This window comes from Oncorhynchus nerka, linkage group LG18 (genome assembly GCF_034236695.1).
Source record: "Oncorhynchus nerka isolate Pitt River linkage group LG18, Oner_Uvic_2.0, whole genome shotgun sequence".
Classification (NCBI taxonomy): domain Eukaryota; kingdom Metazoa; phylum Chordata; class Actinopteri; order Salmoniformes; family Salmonidae; genus Oncorhynchus; species Oncorhynchus nerka.
This window is the reverse complement of record NC_088413.1, coordinates 35,746,656-35,765,756: the sequence shown is the minus strand read 5'-3', so window position 1 is coordinate 35,765,756 and position 19,101 is coordinate 35,746,656. Positions and strand designations below refer to the sequence as shown.

At 45.2% G+C, this 19,101-nt stretch overlaps 1 protein-coding gene across 2 annotated transcripts in view; it reads left to right on the top strand.

The window, feature by feature from the left end:
* Positions 1 to 19,101, top strand: part of rnf24 (ring finger protein 24) — a 61,434-nt gene that overhangs the window by 35,191 nt on the left and 7,142 nt on the right. Inside the window, exons 1-3 of one of the 2 annotated variants that reach the window (XM_065004062.1) lie at positions 1,027 to 2,479; positions 5,933 to 5,975; positions 6,505 to 6,546. In XM_065004062.1, coding sequence (XP_064860134.1) covers positions 2,352 to 2,479; positions 5,933 to 5,975; positions 6,505 to 6,546 — 213 coding nt within the window. In that variant the 5' untranslated portion in view covers positions 1,027 to 2,351. Of the gene's footprint in view, positions 1 to 1,026; positions 2,480 to 5,932; positions 5,976 to 6,504; positions 6,547 to 19,101 lie in introns of those variants that run through there. The other variant, XM_029687384.2, reaches the window with a different exon arrangement.

Sequence of the window (19,101 nt, the reverse complement as noted above, 5' to 3'; positions counted from 1 at the left end):
AAAGATGCGGTCTCCCTTTCTAACACCTGTTGCCCCCACAGTTCCCTAAATCACAATAACCACCCAACCAACCAACCACACACACCACATGGCCTCACTGGATAGGCTACTTTTCCCATTTATCTTTTAACAACCCAAACAGTTTGATTAGCCTTGACCAAGTTCCATTTCCTTTAGAGACAGATGGATGAAACACTGAGCCCGGTCTTAACTTTTTAGCCCCCTTCACCGAGGCTCCAGTGTGAAGTTTACCCTAGATACAGATCTAGGATCAGCTTCCCCCAATCCTAACCTTAACCATTAGTGGGAGAAATGGAAAACTACCCATAGACGCTCATCTTGCGTCAACTTCACCCTACTCCTCACACCCAGTCCACAGATGACCCTCTAAAACTGGACAAATACGGGACAAGGAGAAGGGAATGAGGCGAGTCGGGCTCTGGAGCGGACGTGCGAGCGCTCGCTTTCCCGATGTGGCCCAAGCAAACACAGCTCGGACAGCTTGACGTGAGGCTGAACGTCACAGCTAGACTCGACTCCCTCCTCTTGGTTAGTCCCGAAGTCCACACACATACGTGAAATAAGCCTGTGGCTGGCGACACATACATGCATACATAAATGCATACTACATATATACACACACACACAGAGCAGTGTTTATCTTGCCCATTTCTGTTTTAGAAGTCAGTTACATTATTTTAGTATAGGAGTCCATGGAAAGATCACATTCTTAAAAACCACGTGGCCCTTCTGTGGGCCCCTGTACTGAATGTTACCGAAACTTTAATCTCGCCCCCCCTCAGTACCATGCTAACAGGGCCACTCATCAAATCACCCCCTGCCCCTCACCTCTGACAACCCCTCACCTCTGCCCCCCTTGCCCAATGGGAGTCTCTGCACCTTTACCCGCTGCTCTCTTTCAGAAGGTGTCAGTCTCTCTCCTAGAACTGTGCTGCTGTGTGTTACAGATCCCTCAGCCTCTCGCTCTGCTCCGAGAGGTTAAGGTTACTAGTAACGGAGGTAAATCTTCAACACCTATGTATCTCAATCTCTTTCTCTTTTTCTCCCTCTTTTTTTTATACACTTGAGTGTACAAAACATTAGGAACACCTTCCTAATATTGAGTTGCACACCCTTTTGCCCTCAGAACAGCCTCAATTCGTTGGGGCATGGACTACAAGGTGTCAAGCGTTCCACAGGGATGCTGGCCCATGTTGACTCTACAAGGTGTCAAGCGTTCCACAGGGATGCTGGCCCATGTTGACTCTACAAGGTGTCAAGCGTTCCACAGGGATGCTGGCCCATGTTGACTCCAATGCTTCTTTAAGTTGTGTCAAGTTGGCTGGATGTCCTTTGGGCGGTGGATGATTCTTGATAGACACGGGAAACTGTTGAGCGTGAAAAACCCAGCAGCGTAGCAGTTCTTGACACACTCAAACTGGTGTGCCTGGCACCTACTACCAAACCCTGTTCAAAGGCACATACATCTTTTGTCTTGCCCATTCACCTTTTGATTGGCACACACACGATCCATGTCTCAATTGTCTCGAGGCTTAAAATTCCTTCTTTAACCTGTCTCCTCCCCCATCATCTACACTTATTTTGAAGTGGATTTAACAGGTGACATCCATAAGGGATAATGGCTTTTACTTGGATTCACCTGATCAGTCTGTCATGGAAAGAGCAGGTGTTCCTAATGTTTTGTAAGCTCTGTGTATATCCCTCCTCCTACTGTCTTTCGATTCTGTTTTTCATTGAACATGTTTTATTTTTGTCCATTGATTTGTGCTAAATTGAATGACTGTATGTATGATAATACAACCCGACCACTGGTGTTATCTATGATATTCCTTTTTGCTTCAGGTGATGGGAAAATGTGTGAACGGGAGTTACCAAAATAGTTCTTTGTTTATAAATGTCTGTTAATATCCAAGCTTGTGTATTGTTCATGCACTACGTATATATTGACTGTTCATAGTAGAAATGTTCACAGGGTGGTGTGTGTGTGTGTGTGTGTGTATACTCACTGTTTTCATCATATTTGTGGATCTATTTAGATTGCTTTGTGCTTGTCAGCTAGGCGTCATTTTCCATTCTCACACACACACACACACACACACTTTTCAAAGGGTTATTTATCTTAAGAATGTGGACTTGAACTTCCTTCCCTATGCTTGGCTGCCTCTCTCTTGAGTTGACCTAAACACTCCTCTCCCATTTTGTTAACATTTTCAAGCCCTCTTAAAGGGCTTTAGCTGCCCCACTAAAGGTTAATGTGCCCAGTCGTTTCCTTTCCTTGTCTTCTATCCCCTTGATCACTGATCTAAGAGGGCTTTAAAGGTGAAAACAAAATGTCCGAGCCCTATCCAGTCCTATCACCGTTGCTTGTTGAAGGTCCAGGCTGCATCACATCCGGCCGTGATTGGGAGTCCCATAGGGTGGTGCACAATTGGCCAAGCAGCATCCAGGTTTGGCCGGGGTAGGTCATCACTGTAAATAAGAATTTGATCTTAACGGACTTGCCTAGTTAAATAAAATAAAAGGTCAACGGAAGAAGATCAAGAAAGGAAGCTGTTTAGTTTTATTGAGATACAGTGGGGAGAACAAGTATTTGATACACTGCCGATTTTGCAGGTTTTCCGACTTACAAAGCACGTAGAGGTCTGTAATCTAAAACAAAAATCCAGAAAATCACATTGTATGATTTTTAAGTAATTCATTTGCATTTTATTGCATGCCATAAGTATTTGATACATCAGAAAAGCAGAACTTAATATTTGGTACAGAAACCTTTGTTTTCAATTACAGAGATCATACGTTTCCTGTAGTTCTTGACCAGGTTTGCACACATTGCAGCAGGGATTTTGGCCCACTCCTCCATACAGACCTTCTCCAGATCCTTCAGGTTTCGGGGCTGTCGCTGGGCAATACGGACTTTAAGCTCCCTCCAAAGATTTTCTATTGGGTTCAGGTCTGGAGACTGGCTAGGCCACTCCAAGACCTTGAGATGATTCTTACAGAGCCACTCCTTAGTTGCCCTGGCTGTGTTTCGGGTCGTTGTCATGCTGGAAGACCCAGCCACGACCCATCTTCAATGCTCTTACTGAGGGAAGGAGGTTGTTGGCCAAGATCTCGCGATACATGGCCGCATCCATCCTCCCCTCAATACGGTGCAGTCGTCCTGTCCCCTTTGTAGAAAAGCATCCCCAAAGAATAATGTTTCCACCTCCATGCTTCACGGTTGGGATGGTGTTATTGCGGTTGTACTCATCCTTCTTCTTCCTCCAAACACGGCGAGTGGAGTTTAGACCAAAAAGCTCTATTTTCGTCTCATCAGACCACATGACATTCTCCCATTCCTCCTCTGGATCATCCAGATGGTCATTGGCAAACCTCAGACGGGCCTGGACATGCGTTGTCTTGAGCAGGGGGACCTTGCGTGCGCTGCAGGATTTTAATCCATGACGGCGTAGTGTGTTTCTAATGGTTTTCTTTGAGACTGTGGTCCCAGCTCTCTTCAGGTCATTGACCAGGTCCTGCCATGTAGTTCTGGGCTGATCCCTCACCTTCCTCATGATCATTGATGCCCCACGAGGTGAGATCTTGCATGGAGCCCCAGACCGAGGGTGATTGACCATCTTGAACTTCTTCCATTTCCTAATAATTGCGCCAACAGTTGTTGCCTTCTCACTAAGCTGCTTGCCTATTGTCCTGTAGCCCATCCCAGCCTTGTGCAGGTCTACAATTTTATCCCTGATTTCCTTACACAGCTCCCTGGTCTTGGCCATTGTGGAGAGGTTGGAGTCTGTTTGATTGTGTGTGGACAGGTGTCTTTTATACAGGTAATGAGTTCAAACAGGTGCAGTTAATACAGGTAATGAGTGGAGAACAGGAGGGATTCTTAAAGAAAACGAACAGGTCTGTGAGAGGCGGAATTCTTACTGGTTGGTAGGTGATCAAATACTTATGTCATGCAATAAAATGCAAATGAATTAATTACAGACCTCTACATGCAAATACTTGTTCTCCCCATTGTATGTACCGTAGTAAAGTAAAGCTCCCATTTCTCCCCCACAAATGACCCATCAGTCTCTCCTATCTAGCCTAGTCAGCAGTAACGAAGGCCACTACGATGAAGTCAGGAGCTCTGGTTGGTTAGGCACTCTCACGTGGAAAGCATCCCTGCTGCATTCAAACGAATGACAGTGATAAAACCACGTATTCTGCTGGCAGAAACCATCCATGGGGGGTGCTGAAGAGTTACTAATGTAACAGGGATGATTGGTTTAAAGAAGATGTATCCCAGGCTATAACCACCTCAAGCTGTCAGTTGTGATATTATTATTATTATTTATTTTTTACGCTTTAGAGAGAAAGTATTAGTCTCTTGATCTGGCTGACATTTTGTCTAAGCAGTCCAGTTCAGGCCAGACCATTCGTCATTCAGTACTGGGGTAGGCCCACATTAAATTGAGTTGTGTCAAGGCGTGGAATTCCCACCTAGTTGTGGCAGAGGAGCTGTACCACAGCGCGACTGCTGACCAGTGCTGCGTCAGTCGTCACAAGGTCGTGGGTGGGAAGTGAGTTATGTTTTGGTTTGGTGGGAGTCAGTGGGGAATGTGTAACAGTGTCATCAGGGACAGACGCAGCCAAAGCAATTGGGGTTCAATGTCACAGGTACATAGCTGTGAGATGGGTGTGATATCACATAGGATGCGTCCCAAATGACACCCTATTCCCTATATATAGTGCACTACTTTGGACAAGAGCACATGGGGGAATAGGGTGCCATTTGGGATACACATATTATGAAATAAAATGGGTCTGTGGGCAGAACCGGTGCCCTGCCCGACCTCGGGTCATTCCATTATTGACCATAAGATGGCAGATCCAATCCTTTTCGAAAGCGATTTTGAAATGCCAAGTGGAACCACTTACGATGACAGACAAAATTTACTGTGTGTGTGTATAAAGACTAAATAGGGAAAGGTCTGGATTCAATTCAGTGGTTATTACAATGACCATAGCTTTTATCTTCCATCAACTCATCTGGATTGATTTATGACTTCAAAACTAAAGATTAAAAAAAAAAACTTTAAAAAAACGGAAGGTTAAGAATCCAGGCTGCCATAGTCAAGATATTGTGCAGGGGTGAGTTTCCTGAAATTTTCATAGCACTAAAATCATTTTTAATCCAATGTAGACCAGACTGTTTCTACCAGGGTTGGAAAAAGTACCCAATTGTCATACTTGAGTAAAAGTGAAAGTCACCTAACTTGAGTAAAAGTATCAAAAGTAAACGTATAAATAATTTCAAATTCCTTATATTAAGCAAACTAGGCGGCACAATTTTCTTTTTTAAAATATACGGATAGCCCGGGGCACACTTCAAGTCAGACATAATTTACAAAGTATTTGTGTTTAGTGAGTCTGAGATCAGAGGCAGTAAGGATGACCAGTGTGTGAATTAGACCATTTCCCTGTTCTGCTAAGCATTCGAGTAGTAACGAGTACTTTTGGGTGTCAGGGAAAATGTAAGGAGCAAAAAGGACACTATTTTCTTTAAGAATGTAGTGGAGTAAAAGTAAGTTGTCAAAAATATAAATAGTAAAGGTACAGATACCTCCAAAAAACCTACTTAAGTAGTACTTTAAAGTATTTTTACTTAAGGACTTTATACCACTGGTTTCTACAGCATCTAAACAGTTGAATTTGACTTGCTTCTATTTCAGTGCTGGAGATTTGAATGGAAATTGTTAAATCAGCTATGCTTTTCTGCCCTGAATGCTCTCTATCTATGCAGTTGCTCACTTCCTGTTTCAGGGTCTATTGACTTGTCATTATCTGAATGTACAGTGAGTGCAACTGGCGAGTTGTAGAGGCTCCTTTACTAATTGAAGAGATGCTGTGTTTCTCTGCGTTGTCCTTGCAGGTTAAGGCACCAGGCGCACAAGGAGCTGTATGCATACAAACAAGTAAGAGGCCCGTCGTCTACACACACACAAAATACTATGAACATGGTTTATTTTTCTCACAGTATGTCACTGTAGTCTATAAATCCTCTGTTGCTGAATATACACATTATATAATATACATGCTGTAGAAGGCAACAAAGCCGGATGGTGGTTTATTTTGGGCTACTTTCAGTGGAAGTGGGGGACTCTCCCTTTTTAAATGTACGGCCGGTTTTAGCCAGCCAGGCCTGGTCAGCAGGGCTGTTGTGACTAGCTAATCCGTACCGTTTTCCTAACATGCCACGTAAATTCTCCTAACCTTCCACGAAAAAGTCAGGATTTTGTTGACGCGCCTTTAATCCCTTGGAGCGGTGAGGGCTTGGGCCTGAGCCACACAGGACCATAACTTCTAGTCACCATTCTTCTAATACAAAAAAATAAATAATTGTATTGGATTCACTTCTGGATGTTTATTTTGAGAAAAAGTGTGTTTTATGTTGCCAGTTCTAATTGTATGCCTTTTTTTTTCTTATTTTTTTCCCCCCCTCAGGTTATACAGAAGGAAAAGGTCAAAGAGCTAAATTTGCATGAGGTAAGCGCTTACATTTTTTTCTTGTTCAATTGTCTTGATACTGTATCTCATGGTTACACAGACTTTGAGTTGATGTTGTTTAGCATTGCACCAAGTGTTGAAACTGTCATTGGACAGGACAGTGACATTCTGTAATACAACTGACATGCTTAGCTGATGTACTTCCCTTATGTAACCTTTCAGTAACTTTGTTTGGTTGTTGTACTGAACTTTAGTTCTCTCAAACGCAACATTTCAGACAGGAAACGCCATGTATTTGTGTAACCATTATTTAGAAAAAGATTGCAATATGTTAGGGTTGGTGTTCCCTCGAAGGAGCAGAGCCTATCTCACTGCCAGAGAGTGCATCATGTTAAAGCTGTAATATGTCACTTTTTGGGCGACCCTGACCAAATTCACATGGAAATAGGAGTTCTAGATCTGTCACTCGTTGAAAGCAAATCTAAGAAGCCGTAGATATGTTCTATGTGAGCTATTTCTATGCTTCCCGTTCTTAAGTTTCGTTTTTGCGTCTTTTACTTTCGGTTTTGTACACCAGCTTCAAACAGCTGAAAATAAATGTTTTTGGTTATGGGAAATCTATTTCACAGTGATTCAGATGGTACAATGATTCTCTACACTATACTTGCTTGTTTTGTCACACAAACTGAAATTAGGCAAACTCTTTGAATTTTTGCAACCAGGATATGGCGGAGCGATTTTTGCATAGTGCACCTTTAAGATCCTAATAATTACAAGCAGCGAACAACAAAAATGCAACCGCAAACGATCGAGTAACCAACAGCAGTAGAGAATGTGAGTAAAACTGATCATCTTAAATATACCACCATATTAAGGTAGGAAGCGTTTGTGGAATATGATTGGTGTGACGTCAGCTGATGCATATACTCTGGTTTCCTGTCTGAACCGGCTGCGCTTGATAAACTGTAAAGTCGCCGTTGGTCTGGTATTCACATTGATTGGTTTGTTGTTTACTGCGGTGTTACTGAATATGGGTCCCATGACATACATTTAGGCTACTTATTTATTTAGAAACGTGTGATATTGATGAAGCAGATTTATCAATGTCGCCTGAAGCGAACTGGTTGTTCAATAGCCACAACCTCCCTTAGGTTTCTCTTGAAAAAATAGATTTGTATCTCAACTAGACTAACCTGTTTAAATCCCCCAAAATACATGAAATAACATTTTGTTTAAATAGCGAGGGAACCCAGTTATGCAAAATGGACCTGTCGAGACAGTCAGTAGACTGTCGTTGTGTCTCTCATGTTTAGGGTATCCATGTCAGAAGAGACTGTGTGTGTGTGTGTGTGCATCCTGTCCTCTCTCATTATGCGTGTCTGTACTGTCTCTGGAGCTTGTTACAGTCCATCTGTTGCGTCGGACAATGTGGTTAGAAGTCATAGCCCAGCTCAAATCAAATGTTATTTGTCACATACACATGGTTAGCAGATGTTAATGCGAGTGTAGCGAAATGCTTGTGCTTCTAGTTCCGACAATGCAGTAATAACCAACAAGTAATCTAACTAACAATTCCAAAACTACTGTCTTATACACAGTGTAAGGGGATAAAGAATATGTACATAAGGATATACGAATGAGTGATGGTACAGAGCAGCATAGGCAAGATACAGTAGATGGTATCTAGTACAGTATATACATATGAGATGAGTATGTAAACAAAGTGGCATAGTTAAAGTGGCTAGTGATACATGTATTACATAAGGATGCAGTCGATGATATAGAGTACAGTATATACGTATGCATATGAGATGAATAATGTAGGGTAAGTAACATAATATAAGGTAGCATTGTTTAAAGTGGCTAGTGATATATTTACATCATTTCCCATCAATTCCCATTATTAAAGTGGCTGGAGTTGTGTCAGTGTCAGTGTCTTGGCAGCAGCCACTCAATGTTAGTGGTGGCTGTTTACCAGTCTGATGGCCTTGAGATAGAAGCTGTTTTTCAGTCTCTCGGTCCCAGCTTTGATGCACCTGTACTGACCTCGCCTTCTGGATGATAGCGGGGTGAACAGGCAGTGGCTCGGGTGGTTGATGTCCTTGATGATCTTTATGGCCTTCCTGTAACATCGGGTGGTGTAGGTGTCCTGGAGGGCAGGTAGTTTGCCCCCGGTGATGCGTTGTGCAGACCTCCCTACCCTCTGGAGAGCCTTACGGTTGAGGGCGGAGCAGTTGCCGTACCAGGCGGTGATACAGCCCGCCAGGATGCTCTCGATTGTGCATCTGTAGAAGTTTGTGAGTGCTTTTGGTGACAAGCCGAATTTCTTCAGCCTCCTGAGGTTGAAGAGGCGCTGCTGCTCCTTCTTCACGATGCTGTCTGTGTGAGTGGACCAATTCAGTTTGTCTGTGATGTGTATGCCGAGGAACTTAAAACTTGCTACCCTCTCCACTACTGTTCCATCGATGTGGATAGGGGGGTGTTCCCTCTGCTGTTTCCTGAAGTCCACAATCATCTCCTTAGTTTTGTTGACGTTGAGTGTGAGGTTATTTTCCTGACACCACACTCCGAGGGCCCTCACCTCCTCCCTGTAGGCCGTCTCGTCGTTGTTGGTAATCAAGCCTACCGCTGTTGTGTCGTCCGCAAACTTGATGATTGAGTTGGAGGCGTGCGTGGCCACGCAGTCGTGGGTGAACAGGGAGTACAGGAGAGGGCTCAGAACACACCCTTGTGGGGCCCCAATGTTGAGGATCAGCGGGGAGGAGATGTTGTTGCCTACCCTCACCACCTGGGGGCGGCCCGTCAGGAAGTCCAGTACCCAGTTGCACAGGGCGGGGTCGAGACCCAGGGTACTATGGTGTTGAATGCCGAGCTGTAGTCGATGAACAGCATTCTCACATAGGTATTCCTCTTGTCCAGGTGGGTTAGGGCAGTGTGCAGTGTGGTTGAGATTGCATCGTCTGTGGACCTATTTGGGCGGTAAGCAAATTGGAGTGGGTCTAGGGTGTCAGGTAGGGTGGAGGTGATATGGTCCTTGACTAGTCTCTCAAAGCACTTCATGATGACGGAAATGAGTGCTACGGGGCGGTAGTCGTTTAGCTCAGTTACCTTAGCTTTTTTGGGAACAGGAACAATGGTGGCCCTCTTGAAGCATGTGGGAACAGCAGACTGGTATAGGGATTGATTGAATATGTCCGTAAACACACCGGCCAGCTGGTCTGCGCATGCTCTGAGGGCGCGGCTGGGGATGCCGTCTGGGCCTGCAGCCTTGCGAGGGTTAACACGTTTAAATGTCTTACTCACCTCGGCTGCAGGGAAGGAGAGTCCGCATGTTTTCGTTGCAGGCCGTGTCAGTGGCACTGTATTGTCCTCAAAGCAGGCAAAAAAGTTATTTAGTCTGCCTGGGAGCAAGACATCCTGGTCCGTGTACAGCTAGCAGCGTTCGCCCCTTTTCCGCCGATCCCATTTCATAGCCTCAGCCCTGGCCCTACTAGCCTCTCGCTAGCCCCCGCTACTCCCTTTAGCACGTGCATGCTAATGAAAAGGCTAGCGCTGGCACCCGCGTGTAAGGAGCGAAAGCGCTACGTCGCTAACCAACCGGCTCACCGGCAGGGCAGGAATTTCCCACCGTGCAGAGCTCTAGTTATGTAGCCATTATTGAGTCATTCAATGTCATTAAAAGTGGGAGAACGTGTGTGTGTGTGTGTGTGTGTAATTCTTGGACAGTCAAATTGTTATGTATTGCTGAGAAACAATAACACTCACCAACGCTGGCCGGGGGAATGACCCATTTTATTGAAAGGGCCCTGTCCAAATGAAAATGTTTTGGAAAAAGTGTATAGATTGCGCCTCTTGCAGCTGTATACATCTAACCTCCATTTGACACCGAGCATGGCTACAACAGCTGTGAATAATACGTTCATTTTATCCAGCTGAACATAACCCTTGTAAATACACATAGGTCTACACACACACAACGGTACATCACGTCGTGTCCTTGGCTGTTTACGATGGACGGGGGGGTTATATTGTGTGAGGAAGCGCAGCAGCTCAATATTGTGGCAGTTCAGTATTACAGTGTCCTTGATAGTACTCAGCCAGTGGGCATAACACCCTGTCAGATAGTGTTGCTGTGACGCTGCACTGTACAGCCGCAGCAATGTACCATTCAAAGAACATTGAACATTAGAAGCCAGTCTCTAACATTCAAAGAACATTAAAGGAACATTTTATGCCTAAACCTTGCGACAAAGGCTAATCAAAATGTAGGACTATTGTATGTGGCTGATGAGTGTTGACATTAGCCAGCTTTGGCTTTGACTTTCGCTTCAATAAGCTCTCAGCTCTGTTTGTCTTGCAATATAAGATCCTTCCCATAGCAAACAGACGCCTACTTTTTGAATTAATCAGCCGTCATCGTTTTGATAAGATAAGCTTAACTCTGGCTCTGCGTCACAAATGGCACCCTATTTCCTACATAGTGCACTACTTTTGTTCAGAGCCCTATGGGGACACAGACAAGGTCTATGTTCACAGCACTACTGATAATATCAGGAGCTTGAATTAAATACCATTACAGGGGCATGGTTTGGTAGGAGCAGCAATGCTCCCTGTTTGCCAATAATTGCCTATAGATTGTTTTTCAGTTTGAACACGCACGCGCACACACTGCTTTTTATGAGCTTCGTAATGGACATTTGTGGTGACCAGGGGACTGTGGCCCTCAACAGTAGTTTTGAATGGGCCCCTGGGGGTGATCTACTGTCCCCATTCAGGTCCCCATTGCGCCCCCTCACTGTCCCCACATTGTCTCCATCAACTCAAAAGCTCTTTGTCCCCGGTTGTTTCATTCCAGAAATATCTCCGCTTCAACAGTTCAAATCGACCCTTGGTTGACCCTTCACTTTTGCCTAGTTTCCTTGCCATGCTGCTCTCTCTTCAGGATAGAGAGGAGGCAACTGGTCATCTGGAATGAAACACAGCCCCTCACTTCTAGTTCAGTTCAGTTGTAGAGGGGAGGAGGGCAACTTGTCAGGAATGAGATGCAGCCCATCTCTCCTCTAACTCAGTGCAGTTGTACTCAGAATGGAAAACCCCCTCTCGCCTCAGCCTGTGTCTCTGGTGACCCCATTTCCTGCCCAAGGTAGAGCTGCTTACCCTAACCCATAGTTAGCCTGCCTGGGGACGCACACACTGACCAGTACACATTCTAATATACACACATGCACCTCATGTACAATATCCACTTAACAAACTGCTCATTAAGCCAGAGGGTTTTTACAGGGTTTCTTAAGTGGCTACGTGGGATTAGAACTACGCAGAACGGTACAAGGAGAACTTGATTGTTTGGTTTAATAGGAATTGTATCTCACAAACTAGCCTGAACCAGTGCAAGAGAGACGTTTTTTGCTGATCATTTTCTCGACTAATTGTTAAGTATAGGATTGGGGAGGGGAAACTAGATCTGTACCTAGGGGAAACTAGATCTGTACCTAGGGGAAACTAGATCTGTACCTAGGGGAAACTAGATCTTTACCTAGGGGAAACTAGATCTGTACCTAGGGGAAACTAGATCTGTACCTAGGGGAAACTTCAGACAAAACACAAGCCATGCAACCTTTAGGTGGAACGGTTATAGTAGAGCCAGACTGAATAAATGAATTTGCTGTTGTTAATTTTCATGATGCCGTTGGTATTTTGAGCAGAGCGGTTGCTTTTCAATCACACACAGGCCGTCTGGCTTTGTTTTAAATGCTAGCTTTGTGGACAGTAGTCTGTGTCGCGGGTTGTTGCTCAGTTTTACGAGAGCAACAAGGCAAGTGCTTATTTAAGCTGGGATGTGGACCAAGATGAGCAATGGGTGGCCAGATGTCAGGGCCAGTATTCATAAAGCGTGCTGAGCTAGGATCAGGTCCCCTCTAATCTCTCTTGGACAGATCTACGTAAACACAACTGGTACTGTAGAGTCTGTCGGACTGAACGGGATGCGTAGGATAACGAGCAGTGGTTATTTGGAGAAAAAAAATCTTGTTTTTGCAGGTGTTGGTCTTTGAATTTCGGAATGGAGGGGGGGGGGCTTTCGCCCCATAACTTACAAAGAGAGAAGGTGGAGCTCCTCGTTCTAGCATTTCTTGATCCCTTCTCTTAACATGTATGGACCCAGAACTTAATCGAGCAGCTGACCATTTAAGCAATATTTCAGTTCAGTTAACCGATCAGGTTCCCTCTGTCCATATATTTGTATTCATTATGATCTAAAAGGCAAACCTGATACTAGATCAGCACTCCTACTGAGACGCTTTATCGATATGGGCTGAGCTGGAAGCAGAAGTAAAAGAGACACGAAATAGCCTAGTACTTATTATTACTGTATAACTGCTGTACATCTTGTATCAAAAGCGACAACTTGTTTACGATGCGATGGAGTTTATTTTAACATAGCAGTTACATAGCATCAGATAGTTTGACATCGTGGGTGCTGAGTCTATCGTGAGTGCTCTTTCTCCCTTTCCCCCTCAATCTCGCCCCCCCTCTCTCCTTGAGTGGAGTGACCATTTTTTTCTCATAAAAATGTTTTCCGGTGGTTGGAGTGGTCGGGATTTTTTTTCCCCACGGCGACAGATAAAGAGAGCGAGAGATCAGGAGTCTCATAAATAGTCATGTGATTGCTGCCATCTCCAGTGTCCCTATGTCCTGAATAGAGGTCGACCGATTAATCGGAATGGCCGATTTAATTAGGGCCGATTTTCAAGTTTTCATAATAATCGGTAATCTGCATTTTGGGACACCGATCATGGCCGATTACATTGCACTCTGTGAGGAGACTGCGTGGCAGGCTGACTACCTGTTATGCGAATGCAGCAAGGAGCCAAGGTAAGGTGCTAGCTAGCATTAAACGTATCTTATAAAAAACAATCAATCTTAACATAATCACTAGTTAACTACACATGGTTGATGATATTACTAATTTATCTAGCTTGTCCTGCGTTGCATATAATTGATGCGATGCCTGTTAATTTATCAATTAATCATAGCCTACTTCGCCAAACGGGTGATTTAACAAGCGCATTCGTGAAAAAAGCACTTTCGTTGCACCAATGTGTACCTAACCATAAACATCAACGCCTTTCTTAAAATCAATACACAAGTAAATATTTTAAAACATGCATATTTAGTTAAAATTGCCTGCTAACATGAATTTATTTTAACTAGGTGAATTGTCACTTATCTTGCGTTCTGTGCAACAGAGTCAGGGTATATGCAGCAGTTTGGGCCACCTGGCTCGTTGCGAACTGTGTGAAGACTATTTATTCCTAACACAGACAGCCAACTTCGCCAAACGGGGGATGATTTAACAAAAGCACATTTGCGAGAAAAAGCACAATCGTTACACGAATGTACCTAACCATAAACGTCAATGCCTTTCTTAAAATCAATACACAGAAGTATATTTTACTAAACGAAATCCAGGTTAGCAGGCAATATTAACTATGGAAATTGTGCCACTTATCTTGCGTTCATTGCACGCAGAGTCAGGGTATATGCAACAGTTTGGGCTGCCTGGCTCGTTGCAAACTAATTTGCCAGAATTTTATGTAATTATGACATAACATTGAAGGTTGTGCAATGTAACAGGAATATTTATGCCACCCGTTCGATAAAATATGGAACAGTTCCGTATTTCACTGAAAGAATAAACCGTTTTGTTTTCAAAATGATAGTTTCCGGATTTGACCATATTAATGATCTAACGCTCGTATTTCTGTGTGTTATGTTATAATTAAGTATATGATTTCATATTTGATAGAGCAGTCTGTCTGAGCGGTGGTAGGCAGCTGCAGGCTTGTAAGCATTCATTCAAACAACACTTTTGTGCATTTGCCAGCAGCTCTTCGATGTGCTTCAAGCATTGAGCTGTTTATGTCTTCAAGCCTGTCAACTCCTGAGATTAGTTAGCGGGGTGCGTGCTAATAGCGTTTCAATCGGTGACGTCACTCGCTCTGAGACCTTGAAGTAGTTGTTCCCCTTGTACTGCAAGGGCCACGGCTTTTGTGGAGCAATGGGTAACGATGCTTTGAGGGTGGCTGTTGTCGATGTGTTCCTGGTTCGAGCCCAGGTAGGAGCGAGGAGAGGGACGGAAGCTATACTGTTACACTGGCAATACTGAAGTGCTTATAAGAACATCCAATAGTCAAAGGGATATGAAATACAAATGGTATAGAGAGAGTCCTATAATTACTATATTAACTATAACCTAAAACGTCTTACCTGGGAATATTGAAGACTCATGTTCTGAGCAAGGAACTTAAACATTAGCTTTTTTACATGGCACATACTGCATTTTTACTTTCTTCTCCAACACTTTGTTTTTGCATTATTTAAACCAAATTGAACATGTTTGATTATTTATTTGAGGCTAAATTGATTTATTATATTAAGTTAAACTAAGTGTTAATTCAGTATTTTTTAAAAGGGGGGAGAAGTATGCCTTTTGTCCTTGAAGTGTAGCACTCCAAAGTAGGTCCTGCCACGACGTAATACTGTAGCCAAATGGCCGCAGGTAAAAAGATGGGCACATAGGATTTGTGGCAAGCGTGTCCTCTATAAAACTCTATTTGCAAAGATGTGCCCTCTATCCAACTCTAACAGCACTAGCAGTTCTTCTGTATTGAGGGAATGTTACACGCGTCCTTGAATTTGACCTAGTAATTTGCGTCACTGTGTAGTGAGCCTCCTGGGCCGTTGTCCCAAGACAAGATGTCATGCATTGTACTGATATGGATTGAAAGTACCCTTGGATATAGTGACGCACTTAATGATGCAGTGGTAATGTTTCGATTTCAATGTCTGGGCTACAACATTACTAGCCTTGTCTGGTTAGAGCTGGAGTTACAAGGATGATTCACCATGAACGTTGTGGAACCATCACTGGCAGTAATGTATACACACACAATAGTGCCGATAGGTCCGTGAATGGAGTGTGTGTACAGCAGCACTGGCAAGCTAGTGAGTAGATGAGCTCTATCCAGTCTGCCGGTCTCCATCCTGCCTCTGTCAGCAGCGTTGTCTTGTACCTTCTCCATTGTGTCCACAGACAGACACACACACACACACTCCGATCTCCCAGTCCACACAGTCCTATTGTGACAGTGGGTTAAATGCTTCATTACAGAACGCGACACACACACAAGCCACACTCTTCTTCTCGCCGCCCACACAGAAAACAATTGTGACAGTAGGACTAGTGCTTCATCAGGCAGCCATAAACGCACTACCTCAGCCTCTCTAGCTCCCAGTCATTGTCAACACATTGTCACACACACACACCAACCACTGCCTCTCAGCACGCTGTTCAATCGAGCATGCACTGCTGTACAAACAGGCTGCGTCCCAAATGGCACCCTATTCCCTCCTCCGTGCACTACTTTTGACCAGGGTCCACGAGGCTCTAGTCAAATGTAGTGCACTATATAGGGTGCCATGAGACTGATGCATAGCCTAATTTCTCCTGAATGCTTACAGGTTTTCCGAATAAGGCCTGTGTACGTGCACTGCGCATACAGTAGTTTTTGTAAACAACGATCCCTGCATCAATATTGCTAAAGCAGGATTGATTGAATCCAGCCCGCCACAAAAAGTGACTTTAAATACCCAGTCAAGTGTCCCTCTCGCTCCATGAGTGGTGTTCTCTTGTCTTACTACATAGAAAGTATTTGCTTCAGCTTGGCCAAACTAGGCTATAGGCCTAACTAAGACCAGTAAAGCTAGTTTATTTGCCGAGCTGCCTGGGCTGACACCCTCACCTAGCTGGGTCAGACTGGTTTGGGCTGAGGAGACCCCTACCAGATTTAATTTCAACTGGTTTTTAATGGCTTGTATAACTTTGAGGGTGCAATCAACATCATTGTGTGTGTGTGTGTGTGTGTGTGTGTGTGTGTGTGTGTGTGTGTGTGTATGTGTATGATGCTGGCTATTAGTAGATGTGCGTGCGTCTCAGTGGCGTGTACAGTGTGTAATTTCTGGATTTAGTCAGACGGCTATGATGAATCCATCATGCCCCTCTGTGTGTGTGTGTGTGTGTGTGTGTGTGTGTGTTACGTAAGTTTACTTTCTACAACCCTCCAGGTACAGAGGCCTTTTCTGTTTCCACTCTCCAGAATGCTCCCTCTATAACATCACAGTTGAATTAAAGCATTCTACTGTTTGAGGGAGAGGCTTCTTTCTCCTGCCCGAGGAGTCTTATCTCGAGGTGTGTCACCACTCTTTCTAGGCCTGAGAAATCACATATTGGGGTCTGGCAGGAGAAGTGGTATATCGAGGTGATTGCTTATATCGTCGACATTTCTCTGGGCTTCAGGGCCCATAACTCATAAAGCATCTAGTAGGAGTGCTGATCTAGGATCAGGTCCCCATGTCCATGTAGTCTTATTCATTATGATTTGAAAGGCCAAACTAACTGATCCTAGATCAGCACTCTGAGACGATTAGTCAATATAGGCCCAGCAGTGTACAAATGATATATCAAGGCGTGTTGACGCTCCCTCCTCTGGCTATGCCCATTTACATTTACATTTAAGTCATTTAGCAGACGCTCTTATCCAGAGCGACTTACAAATTGGTGCGTTCACCTTATGACATCCAGTGGAACTGCCACTTTACAATAGTGCATCTAAATCTTTTAAGGGGGTGAGAAGGATTACTTTATCCTATCCTAGGTATTCCTTAAAGAGGTGGGGTTTCAGGTGTCTCCGGAAGGTGGTGATTGACTCCGCTGTCCTGGCGTCGTGAGGGAGTTTGTTCCACTATTGGGGGGCCAGAGCAGCGAACAGTTTTGACTGGGCTGCGCGGGAACTGTACTTCCTCAGTGGTAGGGAGGCGAGCAGGCCAGAGGTGGATGAACGCAGTGCCCTTGTTTGGGTGTAGGGCCTGATCAGAGCCTGGAGGTACTGAGGTGCCGTTCCCCTCACAGCTCCGTAGGCAAGCACCATGGTCTTGTAGCGGATGCGAGCTTCAACTGGAAGCCAGTGGAGAGAGCGGAGGAGCGGGGTGACGTGAGAGAACTTGGGAAGGTTGAACACCAGACGGGCTGCGGCGTTCTGGATGAGCTGTAGGGGTTTAATGGCACAGGCAGGGAGCCCAGCCAACAGCGAGTTGCAGTAATCCAGACGGGAGATGACAAGTGCCTGGATTAGGACCTGCGCCGCTTCCTGTGTGAGGCAGGGTCGTACTCTGCGGATGTTGTAGAGCATGAACCTACAGGAACGGGCCACCGCCTTGATGTTATTTGAGAACGACAGGGTGTTGTCCAGGATCACGCCAAGGTTCTTAGCGCTCTGGGAGGAGGACACAATGGAGTTGTCAACCGTGATGGCGAGATCATGGAACGGGCAGTCCTTCCCCGGGAGGAAGAGCAGCTCCGTCTTGCCGAGGTTCAGCTTGAGGTGATGATCCGTCATCCACACTGATATGTCTGCCAGACAAGCAGAGATATGATTCGCCACCTGGTCGTCAGAAGGGGGAAAGGAGAAGATTAATTGTGTGTCGTCTGCATAGCAATGATAGGAGAGACCATGTGAGGTTATGACAGAGCCAAGTTACTTGGTGTATAGCGAGAATAGGAGAGGGCCTAGAACAGAGCCCTGGGGACACCAGTGGTGAGCACGTGGTGAGGAGACAGATTCTCGCCACGCCACCTGGTAGGAGCGACCTGTCAGGTAGGACGCAATCAAGCGTGGGCCGCGCCGGAGATGCCCAACTCGGAGAGGGTGGAGAGGAGGATCTGATGGTTCACAGTATCGAAGGCAGCCGATAGGTCTAGAAGGATGAGAGCAGAGGAGAGAGAGTTAGCTTTGGCAGTGCGGAGCGCCTCCGTGATACAGAGAAGAGCAGTCTCAGTTGAATGACTAGTCTTGAAACCTGACTGATTTGGATCAAGAAGGTCATTCTGAGAGAGATAGCGGGAGAGCTGGCCAAGGACGGCACGTTCAAGAGTTTTGGAGAGAAAAGAAAGAAGGGATACTGGTCTGTAGTTGTTGACATCGGAGGGATCGAGTGTAGGTTTTTTCAGAAGGGGTGCAACTCTCGCTCTCTTGAAGACAGAAGGGACGTAGCCAGCGGTCAGGGATGAGTTGATGAGCGAGGTGAGGTAAGGGAGAAGGTCTCCGGAAATGGTCTGGAGAAGAGAGGAGGATAGGGTCAAGCGGGCAGGTTGTTGGGCGGCCCGGCCGTCACAAGACGAGATTTCATCTGGAGAGAGGGGGAGAAAGAGGTCAGAGCACAGGGTAGGGCAGTGTGAGCAGAACCAGCGGTGTCGTTTGACTTAGCAAACGAGGATCGGATGTCGTCGACCTTCTTTTCAAAATGGTTGACGAAGTCATCTGCGGAGGAGGGGGAGGGGGAGGAGGATTCAGGAGGGAGGAGAAGGTGGCAAAGAGCTTCCCTAGGGTTAGAGGCAGATGCTTGGAATTTAGAGTGGTAGAAAGTGGCTTTAGCAGCAGAGACAGAAGAGGAAAATGTAGAGAGGGAGTGAAAGGATGCCAGGTCCGCAGGGAGGCGAGTTTTCCTCCATTTCCGCTCGGCTGCCCGGAGCCCTGT